This window comes from Galeopterus variegatus, unplaced genomic scaffold, assembly GCF_000696425.1.
Source record: "Galeopterus variegatus unplaced genomic scaffold, G_variegatus-3.0.2 Scaffold372, whole genome shotgun sequence".
In the NCBI taxonomy this organism is placed as follows: Eukaryota; Metazoa; Chordata; class Mammalia; order Dermoptera; family Cynocephalidae; genus Galeopterus; species Galeopterus variegatus.
In genome coordinates this window covers 153,778-178,023 of record NW_007726483.1, presented here as the reverse complement: position 1 = coordinate 178,023, position 24,246 = coordinate 153,778, and the positions used below count along the sequence as shown (strand labels likewise).

Here is a 24,246-nt window from a genome sequence, read left to right as displayed (position 1 = left end):
AGAGCTGGTATCTCCATTCTCCTGGTGAGGAAACTAAAGCTGTGTGGGAATGCCCACAGTGCATAGTATGCCAGGATTTGAACCTAAGTCTTCGTTATAGCTGCACTTAACCATATTATATGTATTGTACATTGAATTCGTCTCTTAAGAGTATTAGGGAGCCATTAAGTAGTTGGAAGCAGTGGAGCAACGGGATCAGATTTAAATTTCAAAATGATCATTCTGACTGCTGTTAAGACAACAGTTGGAGGGAAAGAGGAAAGCAAGAGTTGATGTGAGGAGAATCCTTAAAAGGCTGATGTAGGAGAGCAGGTGCAACTTTGGCTTAAATTAGGGTGGTAGTAGATGGATAGAGAGATGTATATTTCTGAGAACTGTTTAGGAAATAAAATCAGTAGGACTTGCTAAGTGATTGGATGTTGAAAATAAAGGAGAAGACGGTAGTAAGTTGTCTTGCAGATTTCTGCATGACCAACTAACCGATGCTGCCATTTATTAATAAAAGAAACACTAGAGGAGATTGTTTGGTGCTGCATATTGACTTTGAAGAATCCATGAAACATTAATAAGCTTACCTGGAACTCAAGACTTTTCACACTGGGTGAAAATACAGACTTGGGAATCATCAGCATATAGAAGGTAATTGATGCTACATGGGTGAATTAGAACATCCAGGAAGACTGTAGATGGAGAAAATAGTCCAGGACAGAGCCTTCACAATTTACATCTAAGAGAGTTGCCAACAGAGGAGACTGAAGAGGAGAAGCTACAGAGATGGTAGAAAAATTTGAAGAAAAAAACATATGTTTTGGTGTCAGACAAACCTAAGATCAAATCCCAGTTTTGCCACTTACCTATAAAATGGGAATGTAATATCTTGCCAGTATGGTTGCAGAAAGAATTGAGTAAAAGAATTATATAAAGCACTTAGGATTGTACCTGGCATACAGTGCATGTGCAGGAGCGGCAAGGAATTTTTATGTCTTATAGTAATGTTAATAATATCAAGAATGATCTTCCAAGTGATATTACATTATTTCATGTTCTATCTTTAATATTCATCTGACTTTTCATGTTTCAGTGCTTTTATGGTGGCTCACAACCTCCATTTCTGGCTGAAACTTTCTTGAATAATAGTAATAACCAGTAATAATAATAATAATAGTAATAACCACTATTTGTTGTTTACATGTGCTGTATTCATCATTTACATTATGTCATTCAATCCTCATACCAACTCTGTGAGCTATGTAATGTTTTTATTTTCATTTTATAGGTAAGGAAACTATAATCAGAGAGGTTCAGTGACCTGCTGAAGGTTACACCACTTGCTTTACAGAAGAGATTTAAATCAAAGTTAGCTTATATTGCAGAGCCTGAGTTCTTAACAACCAGTGTTTCCCAGACTTCAGTCATTTAAGTATCACCTTCATGATATTTGCCATGAATTAATTAATTAATTAAAAAATAATTAATATTAATATTTTAATTAAAATATTAAAATTAATAATTAATATTTTAATTAACTTTGTAACATAAATTTTAAAAAGAAACGTTATATTGCTAAAATAAATACAAAATCTATTTATTTGTTATAAACAGAAGGTAACCAAAAAATAAATATGATAAAGTCAAAAATAATATTACCAAATTCTAGCTAGATACTATTACTTGTCGGAGTTTATAAACCTCAGGCTTACTTTTCCTTTGTTAAAAAAGGAAATCATGTCTTCAACTTACCTGCAGATGATTCAGCAAAAAAACACAAAAAAACACGTAGGTATATATAGAGACAGGCGCAAATAGGGCAAAATGTTAATATTATATTCTTTCAAATTTCTTAGAAGTTGTAAATTTAAAAGGGGGAGGATGGATAAAACATCACTAACGCTTAAGACGTAAAAGGGAATCCAAGTGAGAATTACCAGGATTGGAGAGAATCTTCCTGCTATTGTGCTGTGTATCCTGCATCACTGGCCATGACTGTAGATGGGGAGCATGTATTAAAGCAAATACTATTACATGATTTTTGGTGGAGTTGGTGAATGAAATTGATAGTATTATGATTTAGTGAGTACAGCCTAAGATTGACTTCTTTCATTTAGATGTTCATATCTTTGTAAATTATCTTCTTCAGCTCTGATGGTCATTAAACCAAGTAACTTGAATCTAAAAGTCAGACCTTTGAATAGCTGAATCCAAAGTGTTACATTTAAAAAAAAAAAATTAAACTCATTCATTCACATTGCTTTCACTAAAAAATAAGCCAGAGTGAAAAAGGTTTTTGTACTGTTAGTAAATATTTTAAATGCTATGTATTTCGTTTTTATACCATACTTTAAAATTCTCTATTTTTGTGCGTTTTATCTTTATATATTAGTACCATAGCACATGTATATAACTTATAAATAAGTAATATTGGGAGTTTACAATTAGAATTTTAAGTTGAAACCATTGTCATATCGAAGTCAATAAAGCAAATAAAACTCCGTTTTGTTTAAAGATTTAGGAAACCTCCAGAATTATTTTTTATTCATCTCCAGTAGGAAGAAAATGATAATAAATTGAGCTTTTGTAGGTTTTAAATCCATGTTAGTCAGCTTTCACTGCATTATGCTGCAGACATACAGTCCCCAAATCTCAGTGACTTAAAAAATAAAGGTTTATTCCTCACTTGTGATACATATCCTCTATGGGTTGGCCCTGACTTTGCTCCATGTTTTCTTTATCCTGAGACCTTTACTCAGGATACACAAGGCTGTTGGCATAGGGAAAAGAGATGGCCAAACCCTGTGATGTCTTTTAAAGCTTCTGCACAGAGGTAGCATTTATCAATGCCTTCCGCTCACCAAAGTAATGTGACCAAAACTAACATGAGCTGGGAGAGAAGTGTACTTGGAGGAGTGCAAACCACGTAGGGGTGTGTAGTCCTCTTAGAGTAAGGGCAGCAAATAACTGGAAACAATCTACCTTAGAATACAAGTTATTTTTAATTGATTTAGTAAGCTTACTGCTGAATCTTAGAACAACTGATACAATTTTTAAGTCATTAATTTTCACACTAAACATTGTTTTATGACTTACATAATTATCTGAAAAATATTTTTTAAAAGTTTGAAACAACCAAAAACAATAAGGATCTCTAACATGCAGAATAACAACAAAAAGTAAACTATCAGATATGATCGTGCCCAAATTTCCTGAGTATCAGGAGCTTGGGTATCAATGATTCTAAGACAAAACAACATTAACCTTTAATTTTGCTAACAGGCATTATACTGCTTGGAATCTGTTCATTATTCTTTAGGGGAATGTCATTTAGATCTATTTTTCCCCCAAATTCAATAACCTTAGCCAACCTCAGATGTATGTGAGGCAAACCCATTATTCTTTTAGCCTATTCATCAGTCTTTAAAGAAAGATATTTCCAAAAAAAGTCAAAATGAAAGTTAGTTCTGGTTATTACATACCTCTCCACTCCCCAAAACACATAAAAGAAAACACTCCTTATGATTTACAATAAATTTTTAAATTATTCTGAAATATTTCAACCATATAGGCAAGAATAGAGTATATGATGAACATGTGTGAGCCTGTCACATGGCTTTATCAAAAAATTTTTTTAACTATATTTTGAGATAAATGTATATCGAGGTACAATTGTAAGAAATAATACAAAGAGATCCATTACCTGGTTCCCCCAGTGGTAACAACTTGCAGAACTATAGCATATCACAACATGTCAACTTTCACATAAAGCCTATTGGAATTTTTATTGAAATTGACATTTTTACTTTTTTATTCTTATCTGTTGTACTATATCTCTCCACTTATTCAAATCTTCAGTATCCTTAAATACTTTAAATACTTTAGTATCCTTAGATACTTCAACTTGGAGGTGAACTTCTTTATCTTTAGTCTTTTAGTGATTTATTGAATGTTTCACAAATTTCTGTTCTTTTTTTTTGCTATGTCATTCAGTATATTCCTAAGGAATAGTATCTCTTAATCTTTTGATTTATTTAGATTTTTTTAAAAAATTTAAAAACTTAGATCATCACCCCTTTTCAGGAGTAGGGGAAACAAAATGCCATAAGTTTGAATCTTCCTGAGGAACAGAGTTTTGTAAATAAGAAGGCAAGGTGCATAATACCTTTACTACTTTCATTTCTTATTATTTTTGTAGGATACCTTATTTTATTTATTCTCTATGATATGGGTGCTTTCTTTTGTATTTTATGTGCTTTAGGTAACTAAGAAAAGAAAGAAAATAATAATTTAATCCCAGTAGTGTGGTACTAATTTTTAGCAGCAAGAGAACCACACTATGATTAAAAATTAGTATACACAGCTACCCCCACTGAAGATTTAGAATAGTGTTAGTAATAAAACAATATTGTTTGTAACTCTAGTTGTAGAATCCTAGAAACTGTTTATAAACCTTCCAAGCTAGTTTGAGCAGGTATATGTCTAAGTATATGAAGAAACATACACACAAAAAAAACACATAAGAAGCATTTTTAAATAGCCTCTGATTTTTGTGGCTGTTGTTGGTGATTGGAGAGGCAGCATAGCACAGCATAGAATAGCGATGAAGAAACGTGAACTTTGGAACCGGAAGCTGGCGGGTTGTAATCCTGGTTCTGACACTTGCCAGCGATGAGTAAGGTACTTAACTATTCTCTGCTTCATCTGTTAGAGAATAGTAGTAGCACCTATTGCATAGGTTTGTTATAAGGATTAAATTAATTGACATATGTAAAGCACTTAGAAAAGTCCTTGGAACATAGCAAGGGTTCTATAAGTATTATTATTAAGGTAACTGTCATTGATTATAAACAGAAATATCTCTAATTCTCATGTTCTTGCATATATTGAGAGTAATATATGTAAAAGGCCTAGTTCTGTGGCTGGTATATGGCAGGAACATAATAAAATGATACCTATATTATAACTATTAAGTGTTTATTTTTCTTATCTAGTTACCTTAATTCTGTATTTGCTTGTGGGATCTTATTTTGTTCCAGAAAAATGGGATCATCATCATTTTTGAGAGCATCCTATTTTATCATCATCAATATATATTATTTCTAATAATTATAATAGCTGCTATTTATTTACTTATGTGTGCTGGACAGTGTTCTAGGTGTTTTACATGTATTTTTCCTCTAGACATTAAAACAGTCCACTGTTTCAGTGAAGTACACTTTTCTTAGTTTCAGAGGGTGTGTTTTTGATAATTTCTAAAAGAAATACTTTTATTTGAGGGAAACACTAGCATGATTTCTTCAACAAACAATTTAAAATTAAAATTAAGATTTTAGTCATATTGAAAACTTTATTAAAAATGGATTGATAGTGTCCGTTAATGGATGAATGGATAAACAATAGGCAATATATATGCACAATAGAGTATTATTCGGCCTTAAAAAGGAAGGAAATTCTGACATACGCAATAACAGATGAACCTTGAAGACATTATGCTAAGTGAAATAAGGCAGTCACAAAAAGACAAATACTGTATGTTTGCATTTACATGAGGGAGGTAGAGTAGTCAAAATCATAGAGACAGCAAATAGAGTGATGGTTGCCAGGGGCTAGGGGATGGGAAGGGAATGGGAGTTACTGTTTAATGGGTACAGAGTTTTACTTTTGCAAGATGAAAAGAGTTCTGGAGGTGGATGGTGGTGATAGTTGTGCAGCAGTATGAATATACTTAATGCTCCTAAACGGTACATTTAAAAATGGTTAAGATAGTAAATTTTGTGTTACATGTGTATTAAAAAAAATTGAGAAAAGATGGATTGATGAAAATCTGAATATAATAACTTCAATAGTGTGAATACAAACTTCACCTTAAAGTAATTTAACTTTCGATAGTTTACACTAATCAATTTCATACAAGTAGAGGAATTAAGCTTAATTACAAACAGATCCCTCATCTACTGTAACTGAAAGTGGTCCTCCTGTAATAGTGGTGTAGGCAGTTTGGACAATTAAAGAAGCTAGGTGAAATTTTCCTTTTAAAATATACTTTATAATAAAATTTTAAAAAGTGAGTAAAACAAAAATGCAAAAAGAAAAAGAAAAATATACTTGATATAATATTTTAAAGAGCCAAAATATAAGGTTGTTTCTCCAAGGAACTTTTTCTGTTTCTGCACTTAAGAACTGTAGTACAGGGGCTGGCCAGTTGGCTCAATTGGTAAGAGCACAGCCTTGTAATATCAAGGTCAAGGGTTCAGCTCCCCTTACTGGCCAGCAGCCCTCCCTTCCCCCAAGGAAAAAAACCCAAAACAAACTGGAGGCAGAAATGAAGCCAAGCTCTATTAACAGGAAGAGAATCCAGATTTAAAAATAAATAAATAAAAAGTAAGAAAGAAAGAAAGAAAGAAAAGGAACCGTAGTATAGGTGTGCCAGAAAAGAGAAAAAGAGTAATTATAGAAAAAGATACAGATGCAGACTCAGACAAAGGGTGACGCTGTATTTTTTTTTTTTTTTTGAGGTAGGAAGATGAGAGTAGGAGAGAAAATAATCTCACTTTCTTCTGATCTCTTTCGTGACTGAGGAGACTATTCATTAAGTTATAGGAGACATCCCCCTAAAAAATACCTTCTTAAAAGCATAAAATTGTTTACAAGGTACTGAAGATTCCTGGGCCAAGAATCCAGAGAAGAAAGCCCAGCCACTGAAAGCTGATTTTTCTCTGAGGGTATTTGCCAATATTGAAGAAGTAATTGTAAAACTGTCACTCTGAGAATGGGGAAAAGGTTATAGAATCAAAGCTAGGAGCCTGCAAAGGGTCTCACTTGGAATGGGCCTCCAAAGGCCATGCTTTCAAAGTAAAATTAAACTGGAAATGAGCCTGTTCTCACATGGACTTGAAGCTGATTTCCCATCATTTGATGGTCCAGGGAAATTCAAATCTTGAATTTGGATTAAGGTGGTCCCAAACTTGAGGTGTTCTTAGGTACCTGGCAAAGGCTAACAAAATCCTTTCTGGAGAATATAACATTACTTTAGCCATCAAAATATTTCTGCAAATAACTCTTCATACACAGTGTTCAACACACAAAGTCAACTGGTTATACAATGAAACAACACAGTGTAAGAGCCAGCAGACCCAGAGACAACATAAACAAAAATCCCAAAAATGTTAGTTATTGGAATTAGCAGAATAGACTATGGAACTACATTTTCTATGATCTAAGAAATAAAAGCTGAAGTAAAAAATTTTGTCAGAGAACTCAAAATTAATTAATTTGAAAATTTTTTCAGAATTGAAAAATACATGAATCAAAAGAAATGATGAGTTGAATGGCAGATTAGAAATGGCTGAAGAAAGAATTAATGAGCTGAAGGTATGTCAAGAGAAACTGTCTAGATTGTAGACAAGATGGAAAGATAGAAAATACATGAGAGATTTTGAAGATTCAATGAGAAGGTCTAATAAGTGTGTAGTTGGAATCCTAGAAAGAAAGGAAAGAGAGAGTAAGTCAGAAGAAATAAAGGCTGAGAAATTTCCCATACTGTTGAAAGATACTGATACATAGATTCAGGAAGCCTAATAATCCCAGCAGTTTGGATCCCCACACTAGCCAACTGCCAAAAAAAAAAAAAAAAAAACCCAGCAGGATTGTATTAGTTATATGTATTGTTGTTGCATAGCAAATTACCCCAAAACTAGTGAGGACCAGACACCTGATCTGCTGGCACCTTGATCATGGACTTCTCAGACTCCAGAACTGTGAGAAATAAATGTTTGTTGTTTAAGCCACCCAGTCTATGGTATTGTTATAGCAGCCTGAACTAAGATAATAGTGCATGTTGTGATTTAAAGGGTAAACTTAGAAGATTTTATAAACACTTTCTAAACAAGTAGAGGTGAAAAAAAATAGAATGAGAAGAAAAATACTCAGCCAACAAAAAAAAAAAAAAAAAAAAGGCAAGAAATGGAAGAAAATGAAACAGAAAAGGTGGGACAAATCACAAAATACGGTAATTTTAAACCTAAATGTATCAGTTATATTAAATGGAAGACAAAATTCTAAATATTTGATTCCTGCAAAGGACACATGTAAAACAAGGATACAGGAACATTTAAAGGAATGAAAGAACATGTAAATCCTGACAGGGGAAAAAAGCTGATGTAGCTTTATGAAAATCAGACAAAATATACTTTAAGACAAAAGCCTTAAAAGCCTAGAGTTAAAGAGGACCTTTCATCATAATAAAAGGTTAAATTTACCAGAAAGATATAACAGTTCCAAATTTGTATGCACCTAAGAGAAATTGACAAAACAACAAGGAGAAATAAACAAATCCACAAACAGTAAAGATAAAGCTTTAAATAATCTTAACAAGCTAGGGCCAGCCCGGTGGCGCACTGCTACAGTGCGCTGCTTGGGAAACACGGTGATGCTCCCGCCGAGGGTTCGGATCCCACATACAGACCGGCCGCTCACTGGCTGAGCGAGGTGCGGGGGCAACACCGAGGGTTGTGATCCCGTTGCTGGTCCTGGTCTGGTACGGGCGCGACACTGAGGGTTGCGATCCGTTGCCGGTCACGAAAAAAGACAAAAAGGAAAAAAAAAAATCTTAACAAGCTTGCCTAATGGATATAAGAGGGTACTTCAAAAAGTTCATGGAAAGACTTGTATTATTTTCTAACTCTGTCGACACTGAGGGTTGCGATCCGTTGCCGGTCACGAAACAAGACAAAAAGGAAAAAAAAAATCTTAACAAGCTTGCCTAATGGATATAAGAGGGTACTTCAAAAAGTTCATGGAAAGACTTGTATTATTTTCTAACTCTGTTTTTCCACAAACTTTTTGAAACACTATTTTATAATAGGACATGATTCTCAACAGCTGCAAAATATACTTTATTTTTGAGCAAACATGGAATATTTATTAATATTCACTATATATTGGGCTATAGCAAATCTCAATAAATTTCAAAGGATTGAAATCTTACCTAGTAAGAATCCTCATAAGACTGGCCTGTGATGGGGATCCATTTGAGGTTTGTGGTCAAGAATGTGAAGTGATTCCCCAATGTTTTTCTCTCCAGCAAGGTTCAGCGGTTTCAAGTGTAAGCATAGAGAAGGTGATTAGTTGGTACTAACTGAGATAAGGTTTCCCCACAGACCATACCAAGGAATTGACAGGTGAGGGAGTTAAAGATGTTACAAGGGCATTTAATATTGAACCCTGGAATGTGAGCTGAGCAAGAAGAGAAGTGAGGACATGATGGAAATGATGGATAGTGGGAAAAGTGACAGATCAGAGGTCTTTATGAGATAGGAGAATTACTGGTGTAGATGAGCTGGAAGAATAGGAGGTAGTGGTCAAGTGTTTGGATGCTTAAAATCAAGATTTGGGAGATGATGCAGTTATTGGTGCTGATAGACCAAGGGTATAACCATGGAATGGGAAGCTAGAATGGTATGTTGGACATGATTGCAGTGAGGCAGTCAAAGACCTCTTGGCCACAGTCTTGGATGAGTCATCCACGTGATTGTTGATGTCACCAAGAGCAGCTTAGGGGTAAAATGGAAAATAGTAAAGTTCTGAAGTCTTCAAATGAAGAGTGAGGCAGTTGAGGGTCAGTAGATGACATGAGCAAGAGTGGATAGTAAATGAAATAAGATGGCAAGAAATTAAAATGTTTTCAGATTTTCGAAGGACGAGAAAGGGGAGAAAAGGTTTAAAAGAAGCAAGGAGAAATATTCCTCACTTATAGGAAATGTAGAAGAGAAGCAGCAATCTCTAAGTAAAAGGGTTTCAGGGAACAGCCAGGTTTCAGTCAGGGACAGAAGGAGTACTTTCTCAGGGAGAAAGTTGAGGAGTAGATGTTTTCACTCAGTAAAAATTAGCCATTATCATCATTGTCAATTGTCATCATCATTCTTAACATGAGATTTGGGGTTATACTGATCTTATTTCTGGGCACTTCAGTAAACTTTATACAGTTGTATTGGTATATCATTATTGATTAAATATATTATTTTCTATAAAAGTTTGGTTATCAGACTTATGATAATGAGCATCAAAATATTCATTATTCTGTCATACATATTGGAAAATCCAGTTTAATTTCACTTGTGGAATGACTACCATAGGCCAGGCTCTTACCTATTGCTGGAAATACAAAGATATGTAAGATATGAAACTTCTTCTCAAAGAGTATGGATTAGTGATCTCATAGGAATGTAACTTGTGTGCATGTGCTTCCATGCACACACAGCCTGAAGGATTTTACACACACGCACACCTCTCAGACTATGAGCAGTGGTCACCTCTGACACAGTGAAGGGAATGGAGGGACAAGATATTAAAGGGAGCTTTCCATTTTTAGCCTGTGTTCTTTGAATCTTATGTTAGAATATACTTATCTAGTTTACTAATAAAAAAATTAAGATAGAATTTATGGAAATGTTATTTTTCTTTGTGATAATTTAAAGGAGAAAATGTTTTTTAAGCTTTTGTTTGTTTATTCTAGGCAGGGATACCATTGGGACCAATGCCAGCAGCAGGAATGCCTTACCTGGGACAAGCACCATTCCTGGGCATGCGTCCTCCAGGCCCACAATACACTCCAGATATGCAGAAGCAGTTTGCTGAAGAGCAGCAGTAAGAGATCCCCTGGATTCAAGGATAACAAAGATACATAATAGCTATTTTTTAAATTGTCAAATGTTCTCTAGTACAGATTTGAAACCAAAACAGTCAAGTTGCCTTTAAAACTCTTTAAAATACTTTTATTATAAGTTTAGACACAAAAGGGACTTTAGAGATCCTCTAATTCAACCTTCTTGTTTTATATCTAGTGAAAGTGAGATTCAGATAAATGAAACAACTTATCCGTCCAGGTTACACAGTTACGAGCAAAGCATGGACTCAGATGCAGGCCTCCTGATTCCCAGAGCATTACTCTTTCTCCTATATGACATTGCCTTCCCAAGGAAGTTTCTTTTTTATTTACGGAGCAAAGAGTGCATTTACGTTTGTCTGCCTCCCTGTTTTTTGATATTACTTTTGTACACAAAATATTGTTTCTTCTTTTTGCAAATTAGGTAAGAAAGAAATTCACATATAGAGTTTAGGTAAATCATTTTCTAGGCTCATTTCAAATATTTTAGACTTAATATAGCAAGGAAACAGGAGTGTCATAGAAAAATTAGATATAATTAGCAGTGAAGTTCATAGTTCTAGAAATGCAAGATGATATCGCTGGAACTGTTAGTAGAAATCTGAATATAACGCAGTTGATAATCCCTGAAGTTAGTTCTTTATGAGATCTTTTTTCCTTCAGAAAACGATTTGAACAGCAGCAAAAACTCTTAGAAGAAGAAAGAAAAAGACGCCAGTTTGAGGAGCAGAAGCAGAAGCTCAGACTTCTGAGTAGTGTGAAACCCAAGGTAATAATATATCCACCGCCTCTCCCCACCCAAAGCGCACACTCTCTGGATGTGCTTCCTCTCACTCATTCAGTAGATTTTGTCACTGAAGCACCAGCCCAAGCTGAGGACCTGTGATTGATTCCTTTCTTTTTGGTTTATCTAAATCCTAAAGTGAAGGATTTTTCTTTTTCTGTAAATATGCTCTACTGCTGATGGGAATAGAATATCAGCCATTATCTTCTCACCTCTCTTTTACTACCATGGCAGTGTTTGTAATCTTTTTCTTAGGAAGCATTAATCGAAAATTTAGTAATATGAAATGGATTTCTCTTAGGACCTCACAGAATATCTAACAGCTCTATCCTAAAGTATTTACAAAGGGGCCTTTTAATATTTTCATATTCTGTGGAGTATCATTTTATGCCTTTGTTTTATACACTTATTGATGTCTTTCTGACTTGAAATATTCATTAACAGAAGTATGTGGTAAAAAAATATCGGAAATAGACTAATATCTGTGCTTTTCTTTTAATTTGGGACAGTTTAGGACAAAGAGATAAATGAAGAAATATGCATACATTTGTTGTCTCTTAGACAGGAGAGAAGAGCAGAGATGATGCTTTGGAAGCCATAAAAGGAAACTTAGATGGATTTTCCAGAGATGCTAAGATGCACCCTACTCCGGCATCGCACCCTAAGAAATCAGGTAGTTTTAATTTTAAGAGGCATTAAAATTTTCCTTTCTTGGAAGGTGATTTATAGTCTCTGTTTAATCTGCCATTATGTGTGTGTAGAGTCAGTGAGAAACTCTTCTTTAAGCTAGGTACAATGGCTTAAGAGCTCTGGTCTGTATAACAACTATCTTGGAAGGAAAAACCTCTTTATCTTCTAGTTAAATGTCAGTATTACAACTTCACTTGTAAATCTTCTGTATATAAATGAGTATGTTAACATTAGTAAAATTTGTTCACTAAAAGCAAATGTAATAAAAAAATTTACTATTTTATTCTCATTGTTTTGAAATAATTTTACTTTTTGTGAGCTAATTCAGATTTTATTATTCAACATGATTAAACTTATAAGTTCTTAAAATGCCCCATTTTTAAAAAGCCATGGGTTTAATAATGCTTCTCATGAGATTTTAGATTCTTTAATACATCTCTTTGTAGTTTTTATCATCGTTTATCAATAGGTACGCAAAAAAGTGCCTATTTAGAGCAGAGTAAAAGGATTTTTTTGTTGTTTTGAACATTTAGCAGTTGAAGTGAGTCTTTGCATAATTTACCACATCCTATTTTAAAATTTAACATTTTGACATCTTATTATCAGCTAATTTCAAGAATAACATTATTAGTAAGCGAATAGGTTTCATAAATCATTCAGCCAACAAAGAAAGTATTATCTTCTGCTGGAAAATATTATATTGATAAACTTTATCTTAAACCTTTGTTTAAGTACCCTTAGTACCTTTTATAGGTGATATCAAGAGGAAATAATCTAATATCGGCCCAGTAACCAATTCTTGATTTTCTGGGACAGCTTTGACCCTGTCCTATTAAGTTCACTTGTTAGATTACGTACTTAGATTTTCATTCCAAAAGTATGCCCCAAAGTAAAATATACACCAAGATTGAAAAGAGAATAGGTATTAGTAATCAGGTTGAGATTAGAAATATCTAAAAATGAAAATTATAAGCTGAATAAGCTAGTCAAGAAGTATAGTCATGTGTCGCTTAGCAACGGGGATACATTCTGAGAAATGCATCCTTAGGTGATTTCATTGCTGTGCGAACATCATAGAGTGTACTTACACAAATCCAGATAGCATAGCCTGCTACACACCTAGGCTATATAGTATAGCCTGTTGTTCCTATGTGATAATGCCTTGTGCTATGGCATTATGACGGCTGTGATGTTACTAGGTGATAGAAATTTTTCAGCCCCATTGTCATTTTATGGAACCACTGTTGTATATGCAGTCCATCGTTGACCAAAATGTCGTCATTATGTGGCACTTGACTGTAATTTTAAGTATAGACATTGGCCAAGATCAAGGGTTTTGATGCCCATACTGGCCAGCTGCCAAAAAACCCCAAAAAGAATAGCTATTGGAAGATAATACTAAACTGGACCTGGCATGGAACTTAGAAAAAGGAGAGGAAGGCAGAGAAGAAGGTCATTGTTAGGTCAAACACTGTTCTATTCGTATGATTTGCCCTCTGTGGCAACCAGATGTAGTTTAACAATGAGTATTAAGAATGAGGCATACTCTATGTTAAGTAATAAATTGATGTTCTCATAGGTTCCATCAACAGGGAGGCAGTCAACAACTTCCAGTTAACCACTCCATGCTGAGCCAAAAAAGATTGTTCTGAAGCAAGCCTGAGAAGATTCCAGAGCTTCTCCAGTTAGGGTCTTAAACCTAGGCATAAAGTATATAAAAAGATTTTCCAACCTTTCTACCACCAAAGGCATCTTTTAATTTTCCCCCAAAGACTGTTTATCTTAAAATATTGGATATACAAACTATTTATCATATCATTTTTATATTTCTTTTTAATCATATATATGTAGCCATAAGAGTTTAGAAGCCAAAATATATACCACGTAGAATTAACATAATCCCAGCCAAAATTAAAGAAACATTGGTTTAGCCTTTATAGTATATTGCTGGTAAATAAATAGTCAGGGTTCATTTTAAAAATATTCAAGGTAGCTGAGAACCCAAATTGAGAACCTAAGTTCACACTCTTGGTAACCATTGTTGAGAGGCTTGGAATTCAATATAGTATGGCTTTTTTCTTTTTTAAAGAAAATTAATTAAGGCAATAATTTTGCATATTCATTTTATGTCTTTTATAGAACTTTCAGTGCCTCCAGATTTTATTTCATTGATCCTAAAAAGAGATAATAAGCAGGTAGTGTCCACATTTTTCAGATGAGAGCCTTTAAAAAAAAACAAAAAACCCTGCTCCTTGTGATATTAGACTTTAGTAAATATTAAAGCAATTCAGAGTAGTTAAAAATGTGAAAAAACAACAGTAAAATAGTATTATTAATGGGCTTCATGTTAAATGTAGCCCCTGTAGAGCAGATTTATTACATAAGTGAATCTCACATTTAACAATAAAAATCCACAGTGATGTTTATGTCCTTTAGTGCCAAAGATCTTTTAGACATAGTCCTCAGTCAAGATTTACTTTCTTAAATTGACTGTTGAGTTGTTTGATTCAGCACTTTTTGGTATCCCGATTTTGATGCTTTGCACAAGAAAATATCGCCTTGATAATATGTTTGTTCTTGTGTTTTGTAATTCTTATTCCTCATACAGTAACTTTACTGAAATGTGATATATGCAAAATATGTAGATCAGGCATGATATATCAGAAATTACAACTTTATATTGTGCCTTATTTCTTACTGAATTTCTTACTAAATAATGAAGTTTGGGGCTGGGCGGATAGCTCATTTGGTAGAGCATAGTGCTGATAATGCCAAGGTTAAGGATTCAGATCCCCATACCAGCCAGCCACCAGAAATAAAAACCAAAAAAACCCCAGAAATAATGAAGTCTGTGTCATGCATTATTTCATACTGAATTTCTTAATAAATAATGAAATTTAATCATCAGGGTATGTATCTGTCCAAAATGTATTCAGCAGCATGAACACATTGAATGAATGTATGAATAGGCAGGTTTTCTTATATCTGGTATATATTGGTTTGAGAGAATATTATCTAGGTAAACAGATCATTTGGATTTCAAAAATAATCAACACTTTGATGTAAATTACTAGTGATCTCAGGAAAAAAAAATACTAACCTAATAAAAGAAAGAAATTTTGAGTTCTACATTTTTCTGTTTTTGAACCAAATGAAAACTATTTATAGGGCTGGCCCATAGCTCACTCAGGAGAGTGTGGTGCTGATAATACCAAGGACACAGGTTCGGATCCCATGTAGGGATGGCTGGTTAGCTCACTGGGTGAGCGTGGTGCTGACAACACCAAGTCAAGGGTTAAGATCCCCTTACCAGTCATCTTTAAAAAAAAAAACTAGTTATAAAACTTCCTTTTAAAAAGACATGAAATTGTGTATAGACAAAGTGTTTTACATGCATTGTATAATTCCACTTGACCATTGTCACTTGTTATTTCTTGTTCTCCACTATTCATGTTTCAGTGTGTTCTTTTGGGATTGTACTACATCTTAACTTCTTTTTCCCTGTTGATTTTCATTTTTCTGTGTTTCATTACCATTTTCCGTTTTGCAGATTGTCCCACATCATCTCATTCTACTAAAACTGTCTCCCCATCACCTGCCTTTCTTGATGATGAAGAATTCAGTGACTTTATGCAGGGGCCTGTTGAAGTTCCCACATGTGGGCCTTCTTCCACATCCCAGTTCTTTCAGTCTTTCCATCCCATCACCCCACTTGGCCAGTTGCATATACAGAAGGCTGGGGCCCAGCCTCTCCCTCCAGGTCAGATTCCAGTGTCTTTTGCTTTATATGGTGTCCCTGGGCAAATTCCTTATTTCTCCACTACTTCAGTTTCACACAATGTACAGAAAGCAGGTAACTCCTAGCATTATTAATGAGAATATTCTCGTTATTCTAGGATAATTTATTTGTTATATAAGTAGAATAACACAATATAATACAGTGATGTTGGCAAAGAAACATGTACATGAATGTATGAGTACTGTTGAAATTCACCAAAATAAGAGTCTAGATTTTTAAGTTCTGGGGTCATCACATTCCAGAAAAGTAATTTAAAATTTTTGTTCCTATATTAGGAGCAATTTAAACTGCCTTAGAAGTTTAAAAACAAACTGATTTCGGGCCAGCCCCGTGGCCCACTCAGGAGGATGCGGCGCTGGTGGTGCTGAGGCCGTGGGTTCAGACCCTGTATAGGGATGGCCAGTGCGCGCACTGGCTGAGTGTGGTGCAGACAGCACCATGCCGAGGGTTGCGATCCCCTTACTGGTAAAAAACAAAACAAAACAAAAGAAAAACTGATTTCTTAAGAATATTATTCTTTTGTTTGGGAAAATCATCAATATCATTTTTTTTAAGAATAATGAGCTAGAGAAAGCTACTTTAGAAAGTGCTCCTTCTGGTTCAGTGACAGCGCACTTGGGGGGCACAAGTTCAGTTGTTCATTTACTCTCAGTTTGTTCTTGGACAAGTCTTGAAACATTTCTGTACCTTAGTTTTTTTATCATCTGTGAAATAATGAGGGCAGTTACAAACTCTGTCTTGAGACATAGTATAGTGCTGGGAGGGATCTTGACAGACATGTACTTAGTCCCAATTCTCTCATTTGCCAGACGTGGAAACAGACCCAGCGATGATGTTACTAGTAAAGGCCTCCCCAGTAGTTAGTGAAAGCGTCTATATCTTATGTAGGTTGCCAGATTTCAAAGGTAGTGCTCCTTCCGTTACACTCTTCTACCTACCTTCTCATAGAATTCTTAAGAATCAAAGTAGCTGATTATGTTTGTTTTCTAAAATCTCTGAAGTCTCTCAAGCCCTATACAAATGATTGAATTATTTCCAAGTTTACATTATATGTGGCAGGGCCTTCCCTTTAGAATATGAGGGTGGAAATGAATGTTTGAAAAGATTAAAAATATGCAATTATATACAAATAACCTTCATGCTGTTTGTTTAGGCCCTTCCTTGGAGGAGAAGCTCATAGTATCTTGTGATATAAGTACATCTGGGCAGGAACAAATTAAATTACATACTTCTGAAGTTGGGCACAAAGCCCTAGGCCCAGGTTCCAGTAAGAACCATCCCAGTTTAACAGCCAATAACGGGGGTGCTGTAGATGGATGTTTAAGTGGTACCACTACTGCAGAGGCAGAAAAGACTTCAGACCAAAACCTGTCAATTGAAGAGAGTGGTGAGCTCATGAGACATTCAGCAAAAAAATTGTTTAACCAAGTGTCGCTCAAATGCTAACACCTTAAGCGTTAATCTTGAATGCTGCTTGATTTTGCTAACCAAAATTTTGCTTAAAATATATTCAATGCGTTTCTTTCTCCAATTAACCCCTAAGACTTTGCTCTAAATCCTTGCAACGCACTATTACTCCTTTTCAAAAAATGATTTTAATAAACACTTTTTTAAAATCAGAATCATTCCTGATTTTAAAAAATTTTTTGTAAGAGCTCTCTTTTTCCCTCTTATGCTTTCTGTTCTTTCATAAAGGTTGAAAAGTTAATATAACTGGAAAAGTCACCAATGAGAATACAGTTTTGCTTTCTCTGAAATAAATCATATGCACCATTGCCTAAAAGATTCAAATTTTATAAACTCAACCTGAAGATATAATTAGAATGTGGGAGCTTAGGAGGCAAACTTTTGGAGGCTATTTTATTGGATAAAAACAAACAACGAAAAATCCTATACATCTAAGGCAGCAGTGTCATATTCAGACCAAAAAAGAAAAAAATTAGACTTTGCAAAAAAGCATTATTAAAAGCTGTAAGTAAAACTCGGGCAGTTAAATTTTTTTACATATTTAATTTTTAAACTACCATTTATCATGTTTTTTCCTTTAATTTGTAATACATATGAAATGGTTTAAGCCTCACATGGTTCAGAATATTGATTTGGTACATTTTAGTTTTTCTTTAATTTACTTTTTGGGACATAGTTAATGTACAATGGTTGTTGAGAAACCAAATATTTTAGTTGTATTGGTGACTTTTTTTTTTTCAGTGTCTCCAGCCAGTATTCTTATTTATAAAAAACCATGACTTGGTGTGATTTCCCCATCTTTACATGGACTATAATGTACATTAATGTTTCTTATCTTCTAGGTGTGGGAGTATTTCCCTCACAGGATCCTGTTCAGCCCAGAATGCCTCCCTGGATTTACAATGAGAGTTTGGTACCAGGTAAAAAGGTTTCTTTGCCCAGGAATTGTCACTTCTCTCTTTTATCTGAAAGAGTACAGAAATTAAATAGATCTAGTGTTTCTGAAGACTGCCTTATATATGGAGTAACTATATAAATGCAGGAGAAATGTTTTGCTTTAATGTTTTATTGGCCATCATATACTTTTCTTTCTAAATCTTTCTTAGATTTATCATGCTTTAAAAGACATTATAAAATATTTATTTCAGGGGCCGGCCCGGTGGCGCACTGGATAGTGCGCCGCTTGGGAAGCGCGGCAGGCGCTCCCGCCCGAGGGTTCGGATCCCACATACTCACTGGCTGAGCGAGGAGCGGGAGCAACGCCGAGGTTTGCAATCCCGTTGCCGGTCCCCGGTCCAGTACGGGGGCAACACTGAGGGTTGCGATCCGTTGCCGGACACGGAAAAAAAAAAAAAAAAAAAAAAAAAAAAAAAAAAAAAAATTTATTTCAGAAATATTAATAAATTATCAAGAATTGTACTCATTTGTTTGTTGTAGTTTCCTGAACTCTTAATGATTCATTTATATTTTTTAAAATATTCTTTTTATGACTTATTTGTCATGTGATACTGTATGAACTAAAAGACTATGTGTCATCTATTTCTACATTGGATGATGATGTTTATTTTTTTCTGTATGTATGTTATTACTGCTGAGCCAAAGAAAATCACTAAAGTACATTTTGTGATAGTGCTCAATTGATATAAGGAAATAGTCTATTTAAGCCATGATTGGTGTGCATAGAATGACTATTAGAGCAGCATATGTTAATCTTAATATAACTTGTTTCATTTACCGTACTTTACCAACACCTTGAAAATTAACGGTAACTTTCATTAGAGCTTCAGTTTTCTAGATTGGTCATAGACTAAAGTAGTTCTACACTTGACTAAAAAAAAACTCATGCAAGATTTCTGTAGCTGAACTTCTTTTTTTGTGGCTGGCCGGTATGAACATTCGAATCCCTGACCTTGGTGTTATCTATACCATGCTCTAACCAGCCGAGCTAACCAGCCAGCCCTGTAGCTGAAATTCTTTTTGGAAGAAACTGATAATGTTTACTTTTTATCATAATCACATAATTACAAACTGAAAGGCTAGTTATTCCCAAAACCATATGGAACTTCTATTATACATAAAAGTAATAGGGTTTCTTCCAACTACCCATTAAAGAGTTTGCATTTTTTCCTCTTCTCTGTCCTCAAACCAAACAAACAAGCAAAATCTAAATCTTAGTATATTTTGGAGTTTTATCCATTTTCTACCAGTTTGTATTGCTTTCTCCCTCCTTCTTCCAAACATATATTCATGCCTATTTTCCTAATCAAAATATGTGTTTTTATGGCCAGTCTACTAATCCATAATCCATATTTATAATCCTGATGTAAAATTTTTGTTTTAAACATTTTTCTCGTATCCCTACTCACTTTCATTCTCAACAACTCCTGTAGGGCCGGCCGGTGGCTCACTCGGGAGAGTGGTGCTGATAACACCAAGGCCGCGGGTTCGGATCCCTATATAGGGACGGCCAGTTAGCTCACTGGCTGAGCGTGGTGCTGACTACACCAAGTCAAGGGTTAAGATCCCCTTACCGGTCATCGTTTAAAAAAACAAACAAACAAAAAAAAAACAACTCCTCTAACTAGGCTTGCCAGATTTAGCAAATAAACATACAGGTCACCCAGTTAAATTTGAAATTCAGGTAAGCAGCAAATAATTGTTTGTTATAAGTATGCCTTGTGCAATGTTGGCATTCTTTATTTTATATGACAACCCTACCTCTAACAGCCCTTCCCACTTTGTCTTTGGAAAACCTGTGTTGTGAAAAACTCACCAACAGTTTCTTTTTAAAAAACACTTGTTCTGTTTCCTCACCTTAACTGAAACTGGGTCTTTCCCTGAAGGCTGTATTTCCATAGCACCTTCTCAAATGGTGTTTTTTCTCACAGCCTCTAATTCACTGGGTCAGGAGAAGGGTGTTAGTGGTATAATTCTTGCTTCCTGTGGCTGTTTTTAAATTGTTCCTACCATCATTACTTTACAACTTGTCTTTTAAAGTCCATGGCATCTGCTTATGCCACCTCCACCTTATTGTTGTTACAATCTTTTACTGAATTATAAGACCGTATCTTACCTTTAGTCCTAAATCTTCATCTTTAGAACCAGCTCCAACCTTTCTTCTAAGCTCCAGACCTTAAATGTCTGCTGGATATTTCCAGTTGAAAATATAGCAGTTCAAACCTTGACATGGCTTCAGTTCTATTAAAGCAGTTTGATTTAAGATTGATTATTCTTGTATTCCAATACTGACGAAAATGTCAATCACTTGTAATGTGTTTACATTTGTAATCTGGTCTTTCCTTTAATAGATGCGTACAAGAAAATTTTAGAAACCACATTGAGTCCAACTGGAATAGATACTGCTAAACTTTATCCCATTCTGATGTCATCTGGACTTCCCAGGGAAACTCTTGGACAAATATGGGCCTTAGCTAATCGAACTACACCTGGCAAACTTACTAAAGAAGAACTTTATACCGTTCTCGCCATGATAGCAGTAACACAGGTAGACAATGTTTCTTAAGTTAGATCAAATAACTTTTTAATATAAATTGAAAGAATATGAATCCTTTTTTACTGCAACGTTGTAGAACTTCTTGTATGTTAACATTTAGGTTATTTTCAGGATACTGTACTTCAAAAATGTGTGGTTTATATGATGTACATACTAGCAAATATTTCTTTGAAGACTTTTTAATGTGTTAACGTTCTCTGGACTAACTGTATTCTTCTGAACTTGAAAATTAGTAATAGGTGAAATTACTCCTTTGAAGTTCTTGTTTGAAATTTCTTAGATATAGATAAAGTATTTGATTTAATAATGTTTTATAAAATCATTTTAAATGATTTGATCATAGCAAATTAACCAAACTTGTCATAGAAGGAAAATGTCACAAGTGTTATGTGTTGGCCGTTTTTTTGCTAAGTATTAGGTTTGTATTAATCATAACTTTTTTCTTGTATCAAATTCATGAGTTTTGGGAGAGTCAGAGTGAAACATGCAGGCTACAGATTTTACCTTTAGATCTCTCTTTGCCAGATATGGATTGTATATGGTTTGCAATCTCCTAAAATGTTTCCGTTACCTCTTTTTCTGTGTAGAGGGGCGTTCCTGCCATGAGTCCTGATGCTTTAAACCAGTTCCCAGCAGCTCCTATTCCAACTTTAAGTGGCTTTCCTATGACTCTGCCTACCCCAGTGGGTCAGCCGACTGTGATAACTTCAGGCCCTGCAAGCTCCATGCCTCTCAGCCTCGGACAGCCAGTCATGGGCATTAACCTTGTTGGACCAGTGAGTGGAGCTGCAGCCCAGACTTCTAGTGGCTTCATGCCAGCTTACGCTGCGAATCAGGTAAATGGAGAAGCTGTGCGTATTCCAAATAATCCCCGAAGTGAGTCTGGGCACCTTTTTGCCCCAGGGATATGTTAAACTAAAATACTTCAGTTTATTTTTCATTTCTCAGATTAGCAACAAATTTTTAAATGAATAATACTGTAACTGAAAACGTAGGGGAAAAGTAACTAATATACTGTGTAGATTTATTGGTACAACCTTTTTGGAAGGCAGGCCTGGCAATAGCTATCAAAATTTTACAAGTTTGTATCTTCTGACCTGGCAGTCACACTATTAGGGATCTATTCCAGAAAAATAGTAACTCAAATTAGCAAAGATATACAAGACTATTTGTTGTAATATTGCTGATTAGAGTAAAAAATTGGAAATAGATAAACATCCATCAGAAGGAGAAAGTTTAGATAAATTTCATTTCATCCATACAGTGGTTAACTAATCATTAAAATGAATGAGATAGATCTACATGGAAAGATGTTCATGTTATATAATTACATTTTTTTAAAGTACAGAACAATATAGGGGCCGGCCCGGTGGTGCACTGCTACAGTGCGCCGCTTGGGAGCGCGGCGGCGCTCCCGCCGAGGGTTCGGATCCCACATACAGACCGGTTCCCGCTGAGCGAGGTGTGGGCGCAACACCGAGGGTTGCGATCTGTTGCCGGTCCCAGTCCGGTACGGGCGCGACACTGAGGGTTGCGATCCGTTGCCGGACACGAAAAAAGACAAAAAGGAAAAAAAAAAAAAGTACAGAACAATATAGTATAAGCTCGTTTTTCTATAAAACAAATGAACTGTTAACAGTACTCACTTCTGGAGCATGGGATTAAGAGTCAGTGTTCACTATTTACTTTATACATGTATATGGTTGGTTATGATGAGCTGATGTCACTTTTGTAATTTACAGGCATGCATAAAATGTTTTTTATTTTATTTATTTATGTTTTTAAAAAGATGACCGGTAAGGGGATCTTAGCCCTTGACTTGGTGTTGTCAGCACCAGGCTCTCCCAAGTGAGCTAACCAGCCATCCCTATATGGGATCCGAACCCTTTGCCTTGGTGTTATCAGCACCACACTCTCTCAAGTGAGCCATAGGCCAGCCCATAAAATGTTTCTTAAAGATGGTAGGATCTCAGTAGCCCAATAAATATGATACAGCTATTTTTGAAAATGTGTAGATTAGCTCTTTAAACTAGTCTTTTGCCATTTGTACCAGAGAATATCTAAAAACACAAAATGAGGTTTCTGCCTTAAGCCCTTAAATCGATGTTATAGCTAAAATGTGTTCTTCTAAAATGAGGTAGTTGTACCTAAGTTGAGATATTTAAAAGGTATTTTTTGAGGTTGACAGTTGGAGATTTGTCATTTACTTGTTTTATCAATTTGGTGCTTTCTATTTAAATGTCCTCTATAAACCTAGGTGGTAAAGCCAGAAGAAGACGACTTCCAGGATTTTCAAGATGCTTCTAAGTCAGGATCCCTTGATGACTCGTTCAGTGATTTTCAGGAGTTGCCTGCTTCTTCAAAAACAAATAATTCCCAGCATGGAAACAGGTAGAAAAGAGATGAACATATTTAACATTTTATTTAATCATTAAGAGGCATCCACAATAAGAAACCTAAGTATAAGTAAGAAAAATTTAAAAATTAAGACTCCTTACTCTTTATTCATACTTTTACTCTTCGAACTTCTCTCCCTTTTGTTCACCTTAATCTTCAGCTCCTGCCATTTCCTCCCAATACACACCTGCTTGTCAATGTTTGGGGCTGTGCTAAACCTGATTTATTATAGCTACTAAGTACTCATACCTGTGCAGTGATGGCTTCATGTTCTTGTGTTAATCTAGGGCTTCGACTGTTGAAAAGCTTTCTAGGCAGGAGCAAATAATTTTATATATTTTTTGTAATATAATGTACTGTTGATTTACCATAGAAGTCATAATTCAGAACTCTAAATATAGTTGTTCATTTCTCTCTTATATTTGACATCAGTGGCTTTTAGGCCTTCAGATTTTTGTTTGTTTGTTTTCATAGACAGTTGTATAAACATTTCTGCAGTGTTTTATGTGTCAGCTTAACCTTTAAGTACAATAACTGATTCAGTCAGTACGTTGTCAACACATTTCCATCTCATTTTTTAAAAAATTATTTAGATACTTCTTCCACAGGGTGAACACACCAGACTTTGAGTAAGCAATATGAATTTCTTTGGTTTTATTTTTGGAATTTGTTTTTGTCAGAGTACATCTTCTATTTCTCTTCTCTTCTTGTTTGTGCAATTTTCCTCATCTCTTCCATTTTAACCAATTATTTCTTGGTCATATACACTGTATACACTAGTCATATACACTTCATATACACTGTAACAAGGACTAAGGGATGGTCATTATAGAGACTTACACATTAGTAAAAGAGGTTATTCTCCTGATTTTAAAAATACATCAAACACATATAAGGAACATATGGAAGAAACATATGAGGGATGTGACTGTAGAGCATTG

At 34.9% G+C, this 24,246-nt stretch overlaps 1 protein-coding gene across 2 annotated transcripts in view; it reads left to right on the top strand.

Moving 5' to 3' along the window:
* Window positions 1-24,246, top strand: part of SYNRG (synergin, gamma) — an 87,442-nt gene that overhangs the window by 10,006 nt on the left and 53,190 nt on the right. The window contains exons 4-11 of one of the 2 annotated variants that reach the window (XM_008568063.1): window positions 10,505-10,635; window positions 11,318-11,423; window positions 12,000-12,111; window positions 17,081-17,314; window positions 18,237-18,314; window positions 20,703-20,899; window positions 21,496-21,744; window positions 23,166-23,299. In XM_008568063.1, the coding sequence (XP_008566285.1) occupies window positions 10,505-10,635; window positions 11,318-11,423; window positions 12,000-12,111; window positions 17,081-17,314; window positions 18,237-18,314; window positions 20,703-20,899; window positions 21,496-21,744; window positions 23,166-23,299 (1,241 nt within the window). The remainder of the gene's footprint in view (window positions 1-10,504; window positions 10,636-11,317; window positions 11,424-11,999; window positions 12,112-17,080; window positions 17,315-18,236; window positions 18,315-20,702; window positions 20,900-21,495; window positions 21,745-23,165; window positions 23,300-24,246) is intronic. The other variant, XM_008568065.1, reaches the window with a different exon arrangement.